General features: G+C 62.6%; 2 protein-coding genes across 11 annotated transcripts; both read right to left on the bottom strand.

Moving 5' to 3' along the window:
* Nucleotides 1-1,071: 1,071 nt before the first annotated feature.
* On the bottom strand, nt 1,072-9,752 carry LOC308528503 (solute carrier family 2, facilitated glucose transporter member 8). 7 transcript variants are annotated; one of them, XM_081104119.1, is made up of 11 exons: nt 9,567-9,752; nt 8,653-8,865; nt 8,389-8,551; nt 7,934-8,140; nt 6,649-6,748; nt 5,092-5,291; nt 4,277-4,420; nt 4,080-4,188; nt 3,414-3,587; nt 2,864-3,009; nt 1,072-1,719 (listed from the first exon to the last, which is right to left on the bottom strand). In XM_081104119.1, the coding sequence occupies exons 1-11, from the start codon at nt 9,647-9,649 to the stop codon at nt 1,582-1,584; spliced, it is 1,677 nt and encodes a 558-aa protein (XP_080960245.1). In that variant the 5' UTR covers nt 9,650-9,752; the 3' UTR covers nt 1,072-1,581. The 7 variants fall into 7 exon arrangements, 4 of the variants coding, with proteins under 4 accessions (XP_080960245.1, XP_080960247.1, XP_080960246.1 ...); XM_081104121.1 differs by having other exon boundaries at nt 2,864-2,941; nt 9,567-9,719; XM_081104120.1 differs by having other exon boundaries at nt 3,414-3,541; nt 4,080-4,183; nt 9,567-9,719.
* LOC308528504 (solute carrier family 2, facilitated glucose transporter member 8-like) lies at nt 9,719-16,639 on the bottom strand. Of its 4 annotated transcripts, none has more exons than XM_081104123.1 (10): nt 16,487-16,639; nt 15,573-15,785; nt 15,309-15,471; nt 14,854-15,060; nt 13,569-13,668; nt 12,012-12,211; nt 11,197-11,340; nt 11,000-11,108; nt 10,334-10,507; nt 9,719-9,917 (listed from the first exon to the last, which is right to left on the bottom strand). In XM_081104123.1, exons 1-10 carry the CDS (start codon nt 16,567-16,569, stop codon nt 9,778-9,780), a joined length of 1,533 nt encoding a protein of 510 aa, XP_080960249.1. In that variant the 5' UTR covers nt 16,570-16,639; the 3' UTR covers nt 9,719-9,777. The 4 variants fall into 4 exon arrangements, with proteins under 4 accessions (XP_080960249.1, XP_080960250.1, XP_080960251.1 ...); XM_081104124.1 differs by having other exon boundaries at nt 10,334-10,461; nt 11,000-11,103; XM_081104125.1 differs by lacking the exon at nt 9,719-9,917 and having other exon boundaries at nt 10,352-10,507; nt 11,000-11,103.
* Nucleotides 16,640-17,744: the final 1,105 nt, after the last annotated feature.

Genomic DNA, 17,744 nt, shown 5'->3' with positions numbered 1-17,744 from the left:
CTTTCATCCTCACAACAATCCTGTGAGGGAGACAGCATCATTATGCCCATTTTACAGATGAATAAACTGAGACCTGGAGGTTGTGACTTGTCCGGGTCACATAGTGAGAGTGCAACTAGAACTGGAACCAAGTCCACCGTCTCTTACCACGCTGCCATGGCTCCTGGCCCCTGGATTAAAGAGGAAAGAGACCACAGTAGGACTGAAGCCACAGGAGGTTTTCTTGCCCACAAGTTTAACCATCTCCCTTGCAGCCTGGGGGAGGGAGGTGTGTGAGCCATCCCCTGCCTTCCCTCTGGTCCTTTGCCAATCCCCATGTGCAGAGGCTGGGGATGGCCAAGCAGGAGCTGGAAGCAGCCTCTGCTTAAGTTCCACGTGAGAAGTTTCCAGTGCAAAGAGCTGTCTTCTGTGAGGTGGCTGAGAGTGGGTGGCCTGTTAGACTGAGTTGTCTTTGGTGCTGACTCACTGAGAACAGATTCTGAGACGGTAGGGAGTAGGCCCCTGTCAGACACAGCCGGCGTATAACCTTCTGGGGTGCAGGACAAACAATAGCTTGAAGCAACCCAGGAGAGCTGCAGAACTGGCCACGTGTGCAACAAGCGGACAGAAAACCGGTCAGGATGCCAGAGAACCGATCCACGCTAAACAAGCTGGCATTTGCAGGACACTCGCTGACATGACAGCGCGGTTCTCAGCCCAGCCAGTGGCCACGTGCAGCACTAACAACCGTGTCCATGTGCAGTTGCCCACACAGAAGATGAGCCTACACTTGGACATGACCTTGCTTCTGGAAGGCCCCAGGAATTTGGACTTTGCTAAAGCTGAGAGCTTTCCTGCGTGTGACTTGGCCCATTTTACTGCCATCAGAGAGCTGCTGCAGGACCTTCCAGAAACCAACCCTGGGGTCCCGTCCTGTTCTCCCCACCACTCTGCCCTGAACCAATGCCCAGCTCTCAGCCTCGTTATAGCTTAATAGATGGTGCCAAGGTGGGTGCACACAGGGGCTGCACACCAGGGAAGTGAGTACAGCGGATTATGGGATGGGAAGTAAACCCACAAAGGTTCTCAGAGGCCGGTTTATGGGACAGGAAGCTGCCCTCCTCAACTGCAGCTCAGAGAGGCCGGGACCTGACTTTCTGAGTCAAGTCTTTATTTGGCAACAAATGCATTCCTGTGAGGAGACAAGGGCCACCACCCAGCCTCCAAAGCACCTCCTCCAGAGAGTGAGGAACCAAGAGTCCCCTCCTCCACTGTCGCTTCGTATCACGACAGGGAGGGCACACGGCGACCCGCCACAGGGCACTGAAGACCCTCCGAGACGTCCCCTCCTCCTCAGTCTCAGAGCAACGGTGGGAACTGGACCCAGGGACTGGGAGCCTCATGCCCATGGCTCGTGGGGCTGTAGGGAGCTGAGCAGGAGGGAGGGACCTGGAGGGCGAGGTCCTGGATCCTGGCTCCCTGGGGGCTGGCAGGGGCTCTGGGCTCTGGCTGAGGCCCAGCTCGAATCACAGGCAGGCTTCTGTCCCCTCCGAAACCCAAACTGTCCCAGCTGGGAGGGCAGCCGCTCCTGGGAAGGGACTGTCATCGCCCCTCAAAATGGGCTGTGATTTGCTCCAAAGTCTTTCCTTTGGTTTCAGGGACACAGAACACAGTGAAAAGGACACCGCCGACGCAGAAGGCAGAGGCGAGCCAGAAAGCACCGTAGGGCCTGAGCACCTCCTGCAGAGAGAGGGGAAGAGCCAGTGACTGGAGGAGGCAGCAGCCCTCACGTGACCACCCGCCTGTGCTGCCCGGGCGCGGGCAGTGGAGGAGGCTGAGCACTGCCCATGGGATGGACGTGTGTGCTGGGGAAACTGAGGCTCACTGTGATGAAGTGGCTGCCCCAGGTCAGAGAGGCACTACCCAGTGACAGCTGGGTTCTCCCCCCCGGGTCTGGCTCCAGAGCCCACAGACCTTCCCTGGACACCTGGCTTTGGCCCTGCCCTCTGAGGTACCAGAGGGAATGGGTGAGTGAACAGCAGGCGAGATGGGCAGTATGAACACACAGACACTCAGGGCCCAGGAAGGGAAGACAGCAGTTCCCTCTGGTCAGAGCCTGTCCGTCCTCCCAGCCCAGAACCACAGCCTGTCCTCCCAGCGGTCCCTCCCTGGGGCATCTGCCTGATGGGCCCGCTCCCTGGACAGACCCCAGCCCAGCCCCCTGGTTTATCCTCCCACCACTGTCCACTGCTGTCCCAGCCCTAAGCAAAGCGACCCTGCCCATCTCATTCCTTGCTGTCTCTGGCACCATGAACAGCCTGGAGGTGGTATGTACCAGGAGACCTGGGGGCTGGGTGGCAAATGACGGAGCAAATGCTTGTCCATCTGCTCCAACACCATCCCCCCATTGGCTGGGAAGCCCCTTAGGCAGGGCCGTGTCTGTCCAGTCTATCCGTGAAAAGGGAGCAAAATGTTGAACTGAACTGATGCTCCCATCAACCCCAGAGGAAGGTATGGCACCTCCTCCATGTTCTGCCAAGGAAGCTGGTTCGGAGAAGGTAAGCAGCACACCACGGTCACAGCGGGGAAGTGCCAGGCAGCACTGGAGCCAGAACTTCCCCACAGAGCCCGACTTCCCGCCCTGGGTCCTCACTGTCCGGGGGGAGGCCCGCCCTGCCGTCCTCCACCAAGACCGCCCGAAGGCTCCCGAGTGGTACGGCCTGGGTTCCCCTCACCCCGACCCAGACGGCTGGTGCCCTGGATTGGGGGGGGGGGGGGGGGGGCTGCACACAAGGCCATTCACGGACCGAGTCTTCTGCGAAGAGAACAATCTACAAGCACTTCTCTGCTGCAGGGAGGGGGCGCTGCCGGGGCCTGGACTCACCATGAGGCTGCTGAACTCTTTTGTCACCAGAAAGGCCATGAGCCAGTTGGTGAGGACACAGACGCCGGTGGCCACGCCCTTGACGTGCAGAGGGAAGATCTCCGACATGAGGAGCCAGGGGATGGGCCCCCAGCCCACAGCGAAGCCTCGGGAACAAGACAGGTGTCAGCACCACAGGGACCAGAACCCTCGGCCCCCCGCAGACCCCGGGGCTGACGCCTGGCTGGGCTGCCCACATGGGCTGAGGGGCCTGGGTGCCAGGCTGGGCTCCCCCTCTGCGCCTCCCCGTTGTGAGGTCGGCGGCCAGGCCCTCTGCTTCTTACACTCGGGATAACGATGGGCCCACTCAGTGCGCTGACGGGGGACTGAGAGGAGAGGAGAAGGGCTGAGCTTGGTGCTGGGCGCGTGGCCAGAGCTATAAACGCAGACTTGGGACCCCTATGGACAGGTGAGACCAGGGAGGCCTGGGCTTGCTGGGAGCCACTGAATGCAGCAGTGACAGGGCGTCCCCATCAGTCCCCACCCAACCTCCCCACAGGCCCCCTCTCACCAGCAATGAAGAGGCACATGCTGCCCACCGCCAGCCAGGCCAGGCCTACACCGGGGTCGGCGGGCTCCACGGAGACGGGCGCCAGGAGGTGGACGTGCGAGGAGTTGCTGGGGCTACCCTGCGTCAGCCTGAAGTAGGTGCCAAAGGCACTGGTGCTGAACACCATGACCACGCCTGCGGGGAGGGCGGCGCTGGGCAGGGCGCTGGGGGCATGTGGCTCCCGCGGCAGGAGTCTCAGCCCAGTGTGGCCACAGCCAAGTGGCCTGGGCACCTCGGCGGGGCAGTGAGCAGTGCCCCAGAGCCGTGACTGAGCAGCACCACTCAGCACGCGGAGGGGCTCCCGAGCCTCCCCATGGCCCCGTTACCCCCATTTCAGAGGGAAATCGAGGTTCAGAGAGGTCAAGTCACTTCCCCTCCAGGGCCCTCCGTTTCCTCATTGTCAGCTGGGGCCCAGTGGCACCTTCCTTGCAAGGTTACGGCGTGAGGTGGTGACGCCGTGAGCACGGGCCTGGCCTGCAGCGAGCGCTCCCGTTAAATCTCAGTCTTGTTCTCAGGGACACTTGTCCTCCTCCTCCCACAACAGTGGCCTTGGCACAGACCCCCCAACCTGCAGTGGGAGCCTGGCCGGGGTCCCCACTCGCACGGGGCTGAGCCCTCGGGCCTCACCTGACAAGGCCAGGAGCAGCCGCCGCCCGGCTCTGTCCATGACCAGGGCCGCCCCGGCCGTGAACAGCACCTGGATGACGCCCACAATGACGGAGGCCAGGCTGCTGTTCTGAGGAGATGGGCAGAGGCGGGTCAGGCAGAGGCCCGGGGAAAGGCCACACCCGAGTGGCAGCGGCACGAGGCAGAGGCCTCTTTACCTTGAACTTGGCCTCCTCAAAGATAGTCTCTGCGTAGAACATGACAGCGTTGATCCCCGACAGCTGCTGGAAGGCCATGAGTGAGACGCCGATGGCGAAGGGCTTGTAGATGCCGGGCCGCCCCAGCTGGGCCAGCGGGAAGCCCTGCTGGACGGAAGGGGCGTCAGTGCTGCCCTGCCCTCTGCCCGGCGCCCTGCTCCGAGGAGGGAGCCTCAGCTTCTCCGGGTCCCTCTCCGCGTCACTGCGGCCTCCCCGTTTGTAAGGCGGAAGGGCCTCACTCCGGACATCCCCTCCTGATTTGTTTGGGGGGGCGGGGCCCACAGAGACAGCACATGGGCAGAGGGCCAGGGGCTCCAGAATCCCACAGCCTCAGGCCGGGCCCGAGTCCTCACCACCGCCGCTGGCTCCGCAGCAGCATGTGCTGACTCCTGTTCTACATGAAGAAGCTAAGGCCTGACCATGGGACAGTCACCCGGCAGGTAAGGGGCAGAGACTCGATTTCAACCCCTGCCCTACAACCCCCCACGTAAAAACCACGTCCTCAAGTCCGCCCTGCGTGTCCCTGGGACCCGGCCGGGCCTTTCTCTTCAGTGAGACCAAGGCTTGGGCCCTGCCAAGGAGCGGGGCTTGCGCAGGCCTTTGCTTGCTGGCACACAGGACAACACTGGCTCCGTGTGCGTGTGCGTGTGCGTGTGTGTGAGTGCGCGCGCATGCATGCAGTTACATCCTTGAGAACGGCTTGTGCTGGCTCCCTGGCTGCAAAGGGGTGATACCTCCCTGAACCCTTCCCCCAGCTCCACCTCCCAGCCCCTCACCTGGTGCTCAGCCCCGACAGGGGGCTCTTCCCAGCCCTGCTCAGAACCCCTCAGGAACCGCATGGCAGCCAGGGCTTCCTGGCGCCTGTGCTGAGTCAGCAGGAAGCGCGGGGTCTCGGGCATGCAGCACATGAGCAGCAGCATGAAGGAGGGGGGCACACAGCCCAGCACGGCCAGCCAGCGCCACTCCAGGATCCAGCCTGGATGGGGTCAGATGTCAGAGCCTGGGTGAGCCGGCCTGGGCTTTCTCGGCAAGTGCGTGCCCCTCACCAACCCAGGGGCTCAGCTTAAAGGGTGGGGACCTACCTACCTCTGCAGTCTGTTACTGACATTGTGGCTATTGTTGAAATGCAGAAGTGATGATGGGGACATTATGCTACATCAGCTCCGTGAATAGGTATGCAGCCATTATACAAAGCATGAGGCCTTGCTATGTAATGATGGGTATGACGTGGCCATGTGTGTAACATTCTGGGGTGGGGGACAGGCCTCACAGAGTCCTCACGCAGACCCTCTGGAAGGCCACCAAGAGGCAGGCAAGGCTGGTTCGCCTGGAGCCGAAGCAGGACGGGGCGGGGGGGTGGGGGGGGGGAACCTTTTACTGAGCGCCAGAGGATCAAAAGTCACAGGAACTGGCGATAATTCGACACCCATGTCTGTTCCAAATGTCAATGCGTGTACACACTGCTGGGCCCCGCGGCAGCCAGACTGCTGCCAGGACTCTGAATTACAGTCAGGATGGTAAGTGGGTAAAAAGAAAGACCACAGACCTGCAAATTGACCATTCTAAAGACCCACAGGGCACACGGCCAGGCCCGACCACACCCATCAGGCCCGAAAGCCCCAGGCTCCCTGCCCTCCCCATGGTTCTCGGGCCATACCTACACAATTCTCACTGGGGCCTGCTGCCAGGCACTTCTCATTGTCATTTAATTAAACCCGCAACAGCCCTGGACGAGGTGGGGTTTTCTCCACCTAAAGAGAGGGCAAGTGCAGCTCCCGGGGGCTGAGCAGGCCAAGGCCAGGCAGCCAGTAAGTGGCAGAGGTCCTCCCCTGATCGGGCTGCCAGATCTGAGCCCCGCCTCTTTCTACCCCGTTCTAGTGCAAACACACTTCTCTGCTGGCCCCAGCTCCACCCTCAGGGTCCCCCGGAACCCGCCTCCTTCACGCTGCAAATCCAGTACTGATGTTTCTGAGGGAGACAGGCTTGGGCCCGAGCGCCTGGGCGGGAGATTGTTGGGGTGCCCCGGCTGCCCCTTGAATCCTGTTTGTCACTGCACAGTGAGGCACTGACCTAAGCAGCCAGCTCTCCCCAGACCCTGGGAATGGGCTTCTGCCCAGGAGGATGAGCACACCTTCGTCAGCTCTTCCGGGGACTTAGGCACATCCACGCTTCCCGGGGTCTCAGGGAGGGGGTCTGGGAAGCCAGCACCTTGGGTGCTGGCTGTGAAACCTCGGGCAACTCCTGTGACTTCTCCTGAACTTCAGTTTCCGTGGCTTTAAAGTGGCCAAGGGGCCATTAAAAGGGGTCAAAAGAGAAGATGTGAAAACTCTTACCTGCCAGATAGGCCAGGAGGATGCCCGTGACGACCATCAGCTGCACACAGGAGCCCAGCAGCCCCCGCACTTCGGGGTAGGCAATCTCGGAGATGTAGACCTGTGAGCAGGTAAAGGGGGAGCTGCAGGCCCGGTGGGCCCCTAACTGCAAGCCCCGGGCCAGAGCCTTGCTCATACCTCCCGCTCCCACCTAGTGATCTGCAGCAGGTGTTTAAAGGGGTGAGGGTATCTGTGTGGCTGCTGTGTGTAGGGTGATGGGGGGGTGGGCACAGAGCTTTGCAAACTTTCATGTAATTGTATCATTACCCTTGGTAACACGCAGACGGGTGCAGCAGGTGTGGGTGGGGCCTGAGAGTCTGCCTTCTAACTAGCTCCAGGTGACACCTGGCTGCTGGCGTGGTGCCCTTGGAGTTAAGCAGGAACTCTTCACCTCAATGGTTATCAGAGACTATGCTCAGGGGCCAAAGAGGCCTTGCTCTTACTTCTGGGTTACTCCATACCTATGCCCATGGCTTAGGTGTGTTTTTACCCAGTAAAAACCCCAAACATAAAATCCAACCCAGCTGCCCAGCCAATGCAGGTGAAATGAGCGGCAGGTGCAACGGGATGAGCAGGGAGAAACCCACGCCACTGCTTTCAATCTCGACCCGGCTGGGGCGTGGGTGGTGGGTCACCCAAGCCCATGGCCAGCGGCAGTTCCCTGGTCACCAGCAATCCAGCTGCAGGATCCAAGTCCTTCATAAGCCACGACAGGGCTGATGTGTGTCTCTCTGATTCCTCCCCCACTGCATGGGGTGACCCGTCATTCTCACTCACGGGAGGGAGCTGAGGTCCCGGAGGCGGCAGAGCCGGAAGCCAGCCTGGCTGTGCTGGGTCAGGAGCTGACAGAAGCAGGGAAGCCGCGAGCCCTGGTGTGTGAGCAGCGAAGGGGAGTGGCCCTCGGCAGCAGCCTTTGCCCCGGGACAAACCGGGCAGGATTTTCCTGCTAAACTGTACTCAGTGGTCTGAATGACAAGGGGGCCCAAGCCATACTGTGAGGCTGCTGTTGACCATCCACAGAGCAAAAGGGAGGCCACGTTAAGTGGCACAATCCTGGGTAGTCGCTTGGCCACTGACCAGTTGGGTCTGGACAAAGGACTTCACTGCGGAAACTTACTTCCTCTGCAAACGGGGCCCACTGAGGGTAAGGGAGATGAAGCAGATAAGGGCCACCCGGAGGCCCCGGAGAACCACGCCCCCGTCTGCTCCTTCTCGGTTCCTGGGCGCGAGGCTACGGGCCACTCACCGGGGCCACTAGCGAGGCAACGCCGCAGGCCAGGCCGGTGAGGAGGCGGCCCCCGAGCAGCATCCACACTTCCTGGGCGGCGGTGATGACGGCAAAGCCGGCCACGAAGGGCACCGTGCAGATCAGGAGGCTCAGCTTGCGCCCGGCGCGGTCCACCAGCCAGCCCCCCAGCACGCCGCCCGCCGCCGCGCCCAGGGTCACGATGGCCTGCGGGCGATCGCCAGCTGAGGAGGGGGCGCCAGGGGGGCGCGGCCCAACCTCGCCCTCCACCCCACCCCCAGCGGCCTCCGAGGGAGGGGGACCGGGTGCTGGTGGTCGGGGAGAGGGCGACCCCTGGCGGGGGAACCGGGACGGAATCGGCAGAGGGTCTCCGTGTCCGCCCCAAGCCAGGCCGGGGGAGGGTCCCCCCGCGCGTCCCAGGGGTGGGCGTGGGGGGTCCCAGCCGGCGGCCTCACCCCGAACCAGGAGGCGGCGTCGTCGCTGAGGCGTGGGGCCGGGGGCGCGGCGCGGCGCAGGCTCGGGATGGCCGGGGAGCTGTATCCGAGCGCGAAGCCGAAGCTGAGCGGGCCCAGGGCAGCGGCGAAGGCGGCGAGGAAGACGCGGCGGCCGCGGGGGACGCTGCGGGGATAGGCGGTCGGTGAGCGGCGCCGGCCCGGGCGCAGCGAGAGGGGCCAGGCCGCGCCCCAGGCCCGGGTTCCCCCGCTCGCCCGCCCCCCCACCTGCCACCCGGCGGCCGCAGGAGCGGCTGGGTCTCCTCCTGGTCCTCAGGCGTCATGTCCGCGGCCAACGCCGGCAGGTCCTGGTGCAGACACCGGCTCTCCCGGCAGAGCCGGCCAACGGGCCTGTCTGGGAGGCCCTGGGAGGCAGCGGGTGTGGTGTGGGAGCAGCCAATGGGAACGCAAGACACGGTAGCGTCGCCGTTGGGATCCGCCCTACAGAGCAGAGCAGACCAATGGAAGCAAAGTTCGGTAGGCGGAGCGCGCTGGAACCGCCCCTAGGACAGAGCTATCCAATGTATAGGAGGGGCGGGGTTTGTCATCCAATAGGAGTGGTGCGGACCGGGCGGGGTCAAGGAGCTGCCTCCAGCCGAGCCAGCCAATGAGGGTGGAGGGCGGGGATTGCACTTGTCTGGGAGTCGCCTCTCTGTCTGGCTTCAGCCAATGGGGTTGGGGCCGGACGAAGGCGGAGCACGTGGGCCCCCCAGGACTTCCAGCCCCTCGCGGGCGGTTGCCCGGTCTTTCCACAGACGGGTCTGCAGTTCCTGCTCCTCGTGAGCCGCGGCTCTGGGCCCTGACGTGGAGAAGCCTGGCCCCTCCGCCCGGCCCTGCTCTGCCCACCGAGAGCCGCGGGGCTGGAGTTTCCAAAAGACTGTCGCGTGTCACCCTCCTCCCAGACTCAGAGCCTGGACCCGCTGGGCTCTGGGGGCGGAGGCGTGGCCCCGCGCACCCCACCTGCGGGTCACCAGCGGCTGCAGAGCCCGCGACTAGGACCTCCGGGTTCTGGGCACCGTGTTGGGCGGGGCCCCCATGCCGCCTGTGGGACTGATCAGGGCGTCAGCGGTGAGCTTCACGCTCCCTGTTAAGTTCCACCCACTTCACAGGTAACCCTGACTCTTGAATATTCATCCAAATACCTCCATCTTGCCGGCCGGCGTGGCTCAGGGGTTGACCTCCTATGAACCAGGAGGTCACGGTTCAATTCCCGGTCAGGGCACATTCCCCGGGTTGGGGGCTAGGTCCCCAGTTGGGGCCGTGGGGGAGGCAGCCAATCGGGGATTCTCTCTCATTCATGTTTCTGTCTCCCTCTCCATTCCTTTCTGAAATCAATAAAAATATATACACCGCTCATCTTTGGGTCCGCTGCGGATGCTGATAGCCAGCCACTCCGGGTGCCCCCCAAGCCACTGCTGCTGGGGCGAGGGCGAGGAGGTCAGGGCTGAGGAGCACCAACGCTGGGTGCCGCCGCTGGGGTGGTGCCGGCAATTCTGGAAGGAACCAGGGCTGTAAGAGGTGTAGCTTCTCATCTTTCTCTGGGCCTGTGTTTCATCTCTAATGGAGATGAGATCTGTCTTCCAAGAGAGTTTGGAGCAGGGGCTGAGCAGGGGCAACGTACACAAACACCAAGCACACGCGTGCGAAGCTGTCCGTGCTAGCCAGTGTGATCATGGTGCTAGCCAGTGTGATCATGGTGCTAGCCAGTGTGATCATGGTGCTAGCCAGTGTGATCATGGTGCTAGCCAGTGTGATCATGGTAGCGTGGCCAGAGCTATAAACGCAGACTTGGGACCCCTATGGACAGGTGAGACCAGGGAGGCCTGGGCTTGCTGGGAGCCACTGAATGCAGCAGTGACAGGGCGTCCCCATCAGTCCCCACCCAACCTCCCCACAGGCCCCCTCTCACCAGCAATGAAGAGGCACATGCTGCCCACCGCCAGCCAGGCCAGGCCTACACCGGGGTCGGCGGGCTCCACGGAGACGGGCGCCAGGAGGTGGACGTGCGAGGAGTTGCTGGGGCTACCCTGCGTCAGCCTGAAGTAGGTGCCAAAGGCACTGGTGCTGAACACCATGACCACGCCTGCGGGGAGGGCGGCGCTGGGCAGGGCGCTGGGGGCATGTGGCTCCCGCGGCAGGAGTCTCAGCCCAGTGTGGCCACAGCCAAGTGGCCTGGGCACCTCGGCGGGGCAGTGAGCAGTGCCCCAGAGCCGTGACTGAGCAGCACCACTCAGCACGCGGAGGGGCTCCCGAGCCTCCCCATGGCCCCGTTACCCCCATTTCAGAGGGAAATCGAGGTTCAGAGAGGTCAAGTCACTTCCCCTCCAGGGCCCTCCGTTTCCTCATTGTCAGCTGGGGCCCAGTGGCACCTTCCTTGCAAGGTTACGGCGTGAGGTGGTGACGCCGTGAGCACGGGCCTGGCCTGCAGCGAGCGCTCCCGTTAAATCTCAGTCTTGTTCTCAGGGACACTTGTCCTCCTCCTCCCACAACAGTGGCCTTGGCACAGACCCCCCAACCTGCAGTGGGAGCCTGGCCGGGGTCCCCACTCGCACGGGGCTGAGCCCTCGGGCCTCACCTGACAAGGCCAGGAGCAGCCGCCGCCCGGCTCTGTCCATGACCAGGGCCGCCCCGGCCGTGAACAGCACCTGGATGACGCCCACAATGACGGAGGCCAGGCTGCTGTTCTGAGGAGATGGGCAGAGGCGGGTCAGGCAGAGGCCCGGGGAAAGGCCACACCCGAGTGGCAGCGGCACGAGGCAGAGGCCTCTTTACCTTGAACTTGGCCTCCTCAAAGATAGTCTCTGCGTAGAACATGACAGCGTTGATCCCCGACAGCTGCTGGAAGGCCATGAGTGAGACGCCGATGGCGAAGGGCTTGTAGATGCCGGGCCGCCCCAGCTGGGCCAGCGGGAAGCCCTGCTGGACGGAAGGGGCGTCAGTGCTGCCCTGCCCTCTGCCCGGCGCCCTGCTCCGAGGAGGGAGCCTCAGCTTCTCCGGGTCCCTCTCCGCGTCACTGCGGCCTCCCCGTTTGTAAGGCGGAAGGGCCTCACTCCGGACATCCCCTCCTGATTTGTTTGGGGGGGCGGGGCCCACAGAGACAGCACATGGGCAGAGGGCCAGGGGCTCCAGAATCCCACAGCCTCAGGCCGGGCCCGAGTCCTCACCACCGCCGCTGGCTCCGCAGCAGCATGTGCTGACTCCTGTTCTACATGAAGAAGCTAAGGCCTGACCATGGGACAGTCACCCGGCAGGTAAGGGGCAGAGACTCGATTTCAACCCCTGCCCTACAACCCCCCACGTAAAAACCACGTCCTCAAGTCCGCCCTGCGTGTCCCTGGGACCCGGCCGGGCCTTTCTCTTCAGTGAGACCAAGGCTTGGGCCCTGCCAAGGAGCGGGGCTTGCGCAGGCCTTTGCTTGCTGGCACACAGGACAACACTGGCTCCGTGTGCGTGTGCGTGTGCGTGTGTGTGAGTGCGCGCGCATGCATGCAGTTACATCCTTGAGAACGGCTTGTGCTGGCTCCCTGGCTGCAAAGGGGTGATACCTCCCTGAACCCTTCCCCCAGCTCCACCTCCCAGCCCCTCACCTGGTGCTCAGCCCCGACAGGGGGCTCTTCCCAGCCCTGCTCAGAACCCCTCAGGAACCGCATGGCAGCCAGGGCTTCCTGGCGCCTGTGCTGAGTCAGCAGGAAGCGCGGGGTCTCGGGCATGCAGCACATGAGCAGCAGCATGAAGGAGGGGGGCACACAGCCCAGCACGGCCAGCCAGCGCCACTCCAGGATCCAGCCTGGATGGGGTCAGATGTCAGAGCCTGGGTGAGCCGGCCTGGGCTTTCTCGGCAAGTGCGTGCCCCTCACCAACCCAGGGGCTCAGCTTAAAGGGTGGGGACCTACCTACCTCTGCAGTCTGTTACTGACATTGTGGCTATTGTTGAAATGCAGAAGTGATGATGGGGACATTATGCTACATCAGCTCCGTGAATAGGTATGCAGCCATTATACAAAGCATGAGGCCTTGCTATGTAATGATGGGTATGACGTGGCCATGTGTGTAACATTCTGGGGTGGGGGACAGGCCTCACAGAGTCCTCACGCAGACCCTCTGGAAGGCCACCAAGAGGCAGGCAAGGCTGGTTCGCCTGGAGCCGAAGCAGGACGGGGCGGGGGGGTGGGGGGGGGGAACCTTTTACTGAGCGCCAGAGGATCAAAAGTCACAGGAACTGGCGATAATTCGACACCCATGTCTGTTCCAAATGTCAATGCGTGTACACACTGCTGGGCCCCGCGGCAGCCAGACTGCTGCCAGGACTCTGAATTACAGTCAGGATGGTAAGTGGGTAAAAAGAAAGACCACAGACCTGCAAATTGACCATTCTAAAGACCCACAGGGCACACGGCCAGGCCCGACCACACCCATCAGGCCCGAAAGCCCCAGGCTCCCTGCCCTCCCCATGGTTCTCGGGCCATACCTACACAATTCTCACTGGGGCCTGCTGCCAGGCACTTCTCATTGTCATTTAATTAAACCCGCAACAGCCCTGGACGAGGTGGGGTTTTCTCCACCTAAAGAGAGGGCAAGTGCAGCTCCCGGGGGCTGAGCAGGCCAAGGCCAGGCAGCCAGTAAGTGGCAGAGGTCCTCCCCTGATCGGGCTGCCAGATCTGAGCCCCGCCTCTTTCTACCCCGTTCTAGTGCAAACACACTTCTCTGCTGGCCCCAGCTCCACCCTCAGGGTCCCCCGGAACCCGCCTCCTTCACGCTGCAAATCCAGTACTGATGTTTCTGAGGGAGACAGGCTTGGGCCCGAGCGCCTGGGCGGGAGATTGTTGGGGTGCCCCGGCTGCCCCTTGAATCCTGTTTGTCACTGCACAGTGAGGCACTGACCTAAGCAGCCAGCTCTCCCCAGACCCTGGGAATGGGCTTCTGCCCAGGAGGATGAGCACACCTTCGTCAGCTCTTCCGGGGACTTAGGCACATCCACGCTTCCCGGGGTCTCAGGGAGGGGGTCTGGGAAGCCAGCACCTTGGGTGCTGGCTGTGAAACCTCGGGCAACTCCTGTGACTTCTCCTGAACTTCAGTTTCCGTGGCTTTAAAGTGGCCAAGGGGCCATTAAAAGGGGTCAAAAGAGAAGATGTGAAAACTCTTACCTGCCAGATAGGCCAGGAGGATGCCCGTGACGACCATCAGCTGCACACAGGAGCCCAGCAGCCCCCGCACTTCGGGGTAGGCAATCTCGGAGATGTAGACCTGTGAGCAGGTAAAGGGGGAGCTGCAGGCCCGGTGGGCCCCTAACTGCAAGCCCCGGGCCAGAGCCTTGCTCATACCTCCCGCTCCCACCTAGTGATCTGCAGCAGGTGTTTAAAGGGGTGAGGGTATCTGTGTGGCTGCTGTGTGTAGGGTGATGGGGGGGTGGGCACAGAGCTTTGCAAACTTTCATGTAATTGTATCATTACCCTTGGTAACACGCAGACGGGTGCAGCAGGTGTGGGTGGGGCCTGAGAGTCTGCCTTCTAACTAGCTCCAGGTGACACCTGGCTGCTGGCGTGGTGCCCTTGGAGTTAAGCAGGAACTCTTCACCTCAATGGTTATCAGAGACTATGCTCAGGGGCCAAAGAGGCCTTGCTCTTACTTCTGGGTTACTCCATACCTATGCCCATGGCTTAGGTGTGTTTTTACCCAGTAAAAACCCCAAACATAAAATCCAACCCAGCTGCCCAGCCAATGCAGGTGAAATGAGCGGCAGGTGCAACGGGATGAGCAGGGAGAAACCCACGCCACTGCTTTCAATCTCGACCCGGCTGGGGCGTGGGTGGTGGGTCACCCAAGCCCATGGCCAGCGGCAGTTCCCTGGTCACCAGCAATCCAGCTGCAGGATCCAAGTCCTTCATAAGCCACGACAGGGCTGATGTGTGTCTCTCTGATTCCTCCCCCACTGCATGGGGTGACCCGTCATTCTCACTCACGGGAGGGAGCTGAGGTCCCGGAGGCGGCAGAGCCGGAAGCCAGCCTGGCTGTGCTGGGTCAGGAGCTGACAGAAGCAGGGAAGCCGCGAGCCCTGGTGTGTGAGCAGCGAAGGGGAGTGGCCCTCGGCAGCAGCCTTTGCCCCGGGACAAACCGGGCAGGATTTTCCTGCTAAACTGTACTCAGTGGTCTGAATGACAAGGGGGCCCAAGCCATACTGTGAGGCTGCTGTTGACCATCCACAGAGCAAAAGGGAGGCCACGTTAAGTGGCACAATCCTGGGTAGTCGCTTGGCCACTGACCAGTTGGGTCTGGACAAAGGACTTCACTGCGGAAACTTACTTCCTCTGCAAACGGGGCCCACTGAGGGTAAGGGAGATGAAGCAGATAAGGGCCACCCGGAGGCCCCGGAGAACCACGCCCCCGTCTGCTCCTTCTCGGTTCCTGGGCGCGAGGCTACGGGCCACTCACCGGGGCCACTAGCGAGGCAACGCCGCAGGCCAGGCCGGTGAGGAGGCGGCCCCCGAGCAGCATCCACACTTCCTGGGCGGCGGTGATGACGGCAAAGCCGGCCACGAAGGGCACCGTGCAGATCAGGAGGCTCAGCTTGCGCCCGGCGCGGTCCACCAGCCAGCCCCCCAGCACGCCGCCCGCCGCCGCGCCCAGGGTCACGATGGCCTGCGGGCGATCGCCAGCTGAGGAGGGGGCGCCAGGGGGGCGCGGCCCAACCTCGCCCTCCACCCCACCCCCAGCGGCCTCCGAGGGAGGGGGACCGGGTGCTGGTGGTCGGGGAGAGGGCGACCCCTGGCGGGGGAACCGGGACGGAATCGGCAGAGGGTCTCCGTGTCCGCCCCAAGCCAGGCCGGGGGAGGGTCCCCCCGCGCGTCCCAGGGGTGGGCGTGGGGGGTCCCAGCCGGCGGCCTCACCCCGAACCAGGAGGCGGCGTCGTCGCTGAGGCGTGGGGCCGGGGGCGCGGCGCGGCGCAGGCTCGGGATGGCCGGGGAGCTGTATCCGAGCGCGAAGCCGAAGCTGAGCGGGCCCAGGGCAGCGGCGAAGGCGGCGAGGAAGACGCGGCGGCCGCGGGGGACGCTGCGGGGATAGGCGGTCGGTGAGCGGCGCCGGCCCGGGCGCAGCGAGAGGGGCCAGGCCGCGCCCCAGGCCCGGGTTCCCCCGCTCGCCCGCCCCCCCACCTGCCACCCGGCGGCCGCAGGAGCGGCTGGGTCTCCTCCTGGTCCTCAGGCGTCATGTCCGCGGCCAACGCCGGCAGGTCCTGGTGCAGACACCGGCTCTCCCGGCAGAGCCGGCCAACGGGCCTGTCTGGGAGGCCCTGGGAGGCAGCGGGTGTGGTGTGGGAGCAGCCAATGGGAACGCAAGACACGGTAGCGTCGCCGTTGGGATCCGCCCTACAGAGCAGAGCAGACCAATGGAAGCAAAGTTCGGTAGGCGGAGCGCGCTGGAACCGCCCCTAGGACAGAGCTATCCAATGTATAGGAGGGGCGGGGTTTGTCATCCAATAGGAGTGGTGCGGACCGGGCGGGGTCAAGGAGCTGCCTCCAGCCGAGCCAGCCAATGAGGGTGGAGGGCGGGGATTGCACTTGTCTGGGAGTCGCCTCTCTGTCTGGCTTCAGCCAATGGGGTTGGGGCCGGACGAAGGCGGAGCACGTGGGCCCCCCAGGACTTCCAGCCCCTCGCGGGCGGTTGCCCGGTCTTTCCACAGACGGGTCTGCAGTTCCTGCTCCTCGTGAGCCGCGGCTCTGGGCCCTGACGTGGAGAAGCCTGGCCCCTCCGCCCGGCCCTGCTCTGCCCACCGAGAGCCGCGGGGCTGGAGTTTCCAAAAGACTGTCGCGTGTCACCCTCCTCCCAGACTCAGAGCCTGGACCCGCTGGGCTCTGGGGGCGGAGGCGTGGCCCCGCGCACCCCACCTGCGGGTCACCAGCGGCTGCAGAGCCCGCGACTAGGACCTCCGGGTTCTGGGCACCGTGTTGGGCGGGGCCCCCATGCCGCCTGTGGGACTGATCAGGGCGTCAGCGGTGAGCTTCACGCTCCCTGTTAAGTTCCACCCACTTCACAGGTAACCCTGACTCTTGAATATTCATCCAAATACCTCCATCTTGCCGGCCGGCGTGGCTCAGGGGTTGACCTCCTATGAACCAGGAGGTCACGGTTCAATTCCCGGTCAGGGCACATTCCCCGGGTTGGGGGCTAGGTCCCCAGTTGGGGCCGTGGGGGAGGCAGCCAATCGGGGATTCTCTCTCATTCATGTTTCTGTCTCCCTCTCCATTCCTTTCTGAAATCAATAAAAATATATACACCGCTCATCTTTGGGTCCGCTGCGGATGCTGATAGCCAGCCACTCCGGGTGCCCCCCAAGCCACTGCTGCTGGGGCGAGGGCGAGGAGGTCAGGGCTGAGGAGCACCAACGCTGGGTGCCGCCGCTGGGGTGGTGCCGGCAATTCTGGAAGGAACCAGGGCTGTAAGAGGTGTAGCTTCTCATCTTTCTCTGGGCCTGTGTTTCATCTCTAATGGAGATGAGATCTGTCTTCCAAGAGAGTTTGGAGCAGGGGCTGAGCAGGGGCAACGTACACAAACACCAAGCACACGCGTGCGAAGCTGTCCGTGCTAGCCAGTGTGATCATGGTGCTAGCCAGTGTGATCATGGTGCTAGCCAGTGTGATCATGGTGCTAGCCAGTGTGATCATGGTGCTAGCCAGTGTGATCATGGTGCTAGCCAGTGTGATCATGGTAGCTGTTTGCCCTCTGCAGTCATCTGACTGCACCATAAGGACAGGCATCTTGTGCTCGAGCTGTAAATTCTCATCACAGCACTTCTTACTGCTTTGTGGTCACCTGTTTACTTCTCTCCCGCCCCATGCACGTGGTCTTCTGCAGGTAGCACCGGGTGTTTGCAGTGGATGCATGACTCAGACTCCAGGGGTAAACTGCTCAGTTTACTTTGTAACTCAGCGGGTGGGGTGTGTGGAGAGACCTTTGCAGACAGGATACTCCAGTGAGTCCAGCAAGGCCAGCTCTGAGCCTACAAACCGGCTCCTGCCCCCTGGCTGGTGGTCTCCCTCCCATGAGTGTTCAGTTCTTGACCACTAAGCAGATATTGCTGCCAGAGCAGCCTCCTGCCCGCTTTTTAGCGAAGCACCATCCACCTGATGAGTAGGGTCCACTTCTTGCCCTTTCTACATTCATTCCTCAGATTTGTGACTTTTGTCAAGTCACGGGGTGACTCTAATACTGCCCAATTGTTTGGGAAAATGGTCTACAAAGCCCTTGGTTTTTCTATTCCAGAATGAGAAGCAAGAACCATCAGGGGAAGAAATTAACAGGAAAAAACACCCATACAAGCTCATAAA

The sequence above is a fragment of the Myotis nattereri genome (assembly GCF_964212035.1).
Source record: "Myotis nattereri genome assembly, chromosome: 12".
Taxonomy (NCBI): domain Eukaryota; kingdom Metazoa; phylum Chordata; class Mammalia; order Chiroptera; family Vespertilionidae; genus Myotis; species Myotis nattereri.
This window is presented reverse-complemented; position numbering and strand designations above follow the sequence as displayed.

Bases quoted from the DNA above. Each gene is read 5' to 3' on its own strand.
- LOC308528504 (XM_081104123.1), bottom strand. From the start codon at position 16,569: ATGTGCCCTGACCGGGAATTGAACCGTGACCTCCTGGTTCATAGGAGG. The intron at 15,472-15,572 runs GTGGGGGGGCGG...CTATCCCCGCAG, and splicing joins CTGCGGCCGCCGGGTGGCAG to CGTCCCCCGCGGCCGCCGCG. The intron at 11,109-11,196 runs GTAAAGAGGCCT...CCATCTCCTCAG, and splicing joins TTGAGGAGGCCAAGTTCAAG to AACAGCAGCCTGGCCTCCGT.
- LOC308528503 (XM_081104119.1), bottom strand. From the start codon at position 9,649: ATGTGCCCTGACCGGGAATTGAACCGTGACCTCCTGGTTCATAGGAGG. The intron at 4,189-4,276 runs GTAAAGAGGCCT...CCATCTCCTCAG, and splicing joins TTGAGGAGGCCAAGTTCAAG to AACAGCAGCCTGGCCTCCGT. The intron at 1,720-2,863 runs GTGAGTCCAGGC...CTCTCTCTGCAG, and splicing joins AAGAGTTCAGCAGCCTCATG to GAGGTGCTCAGGCCCTACGG.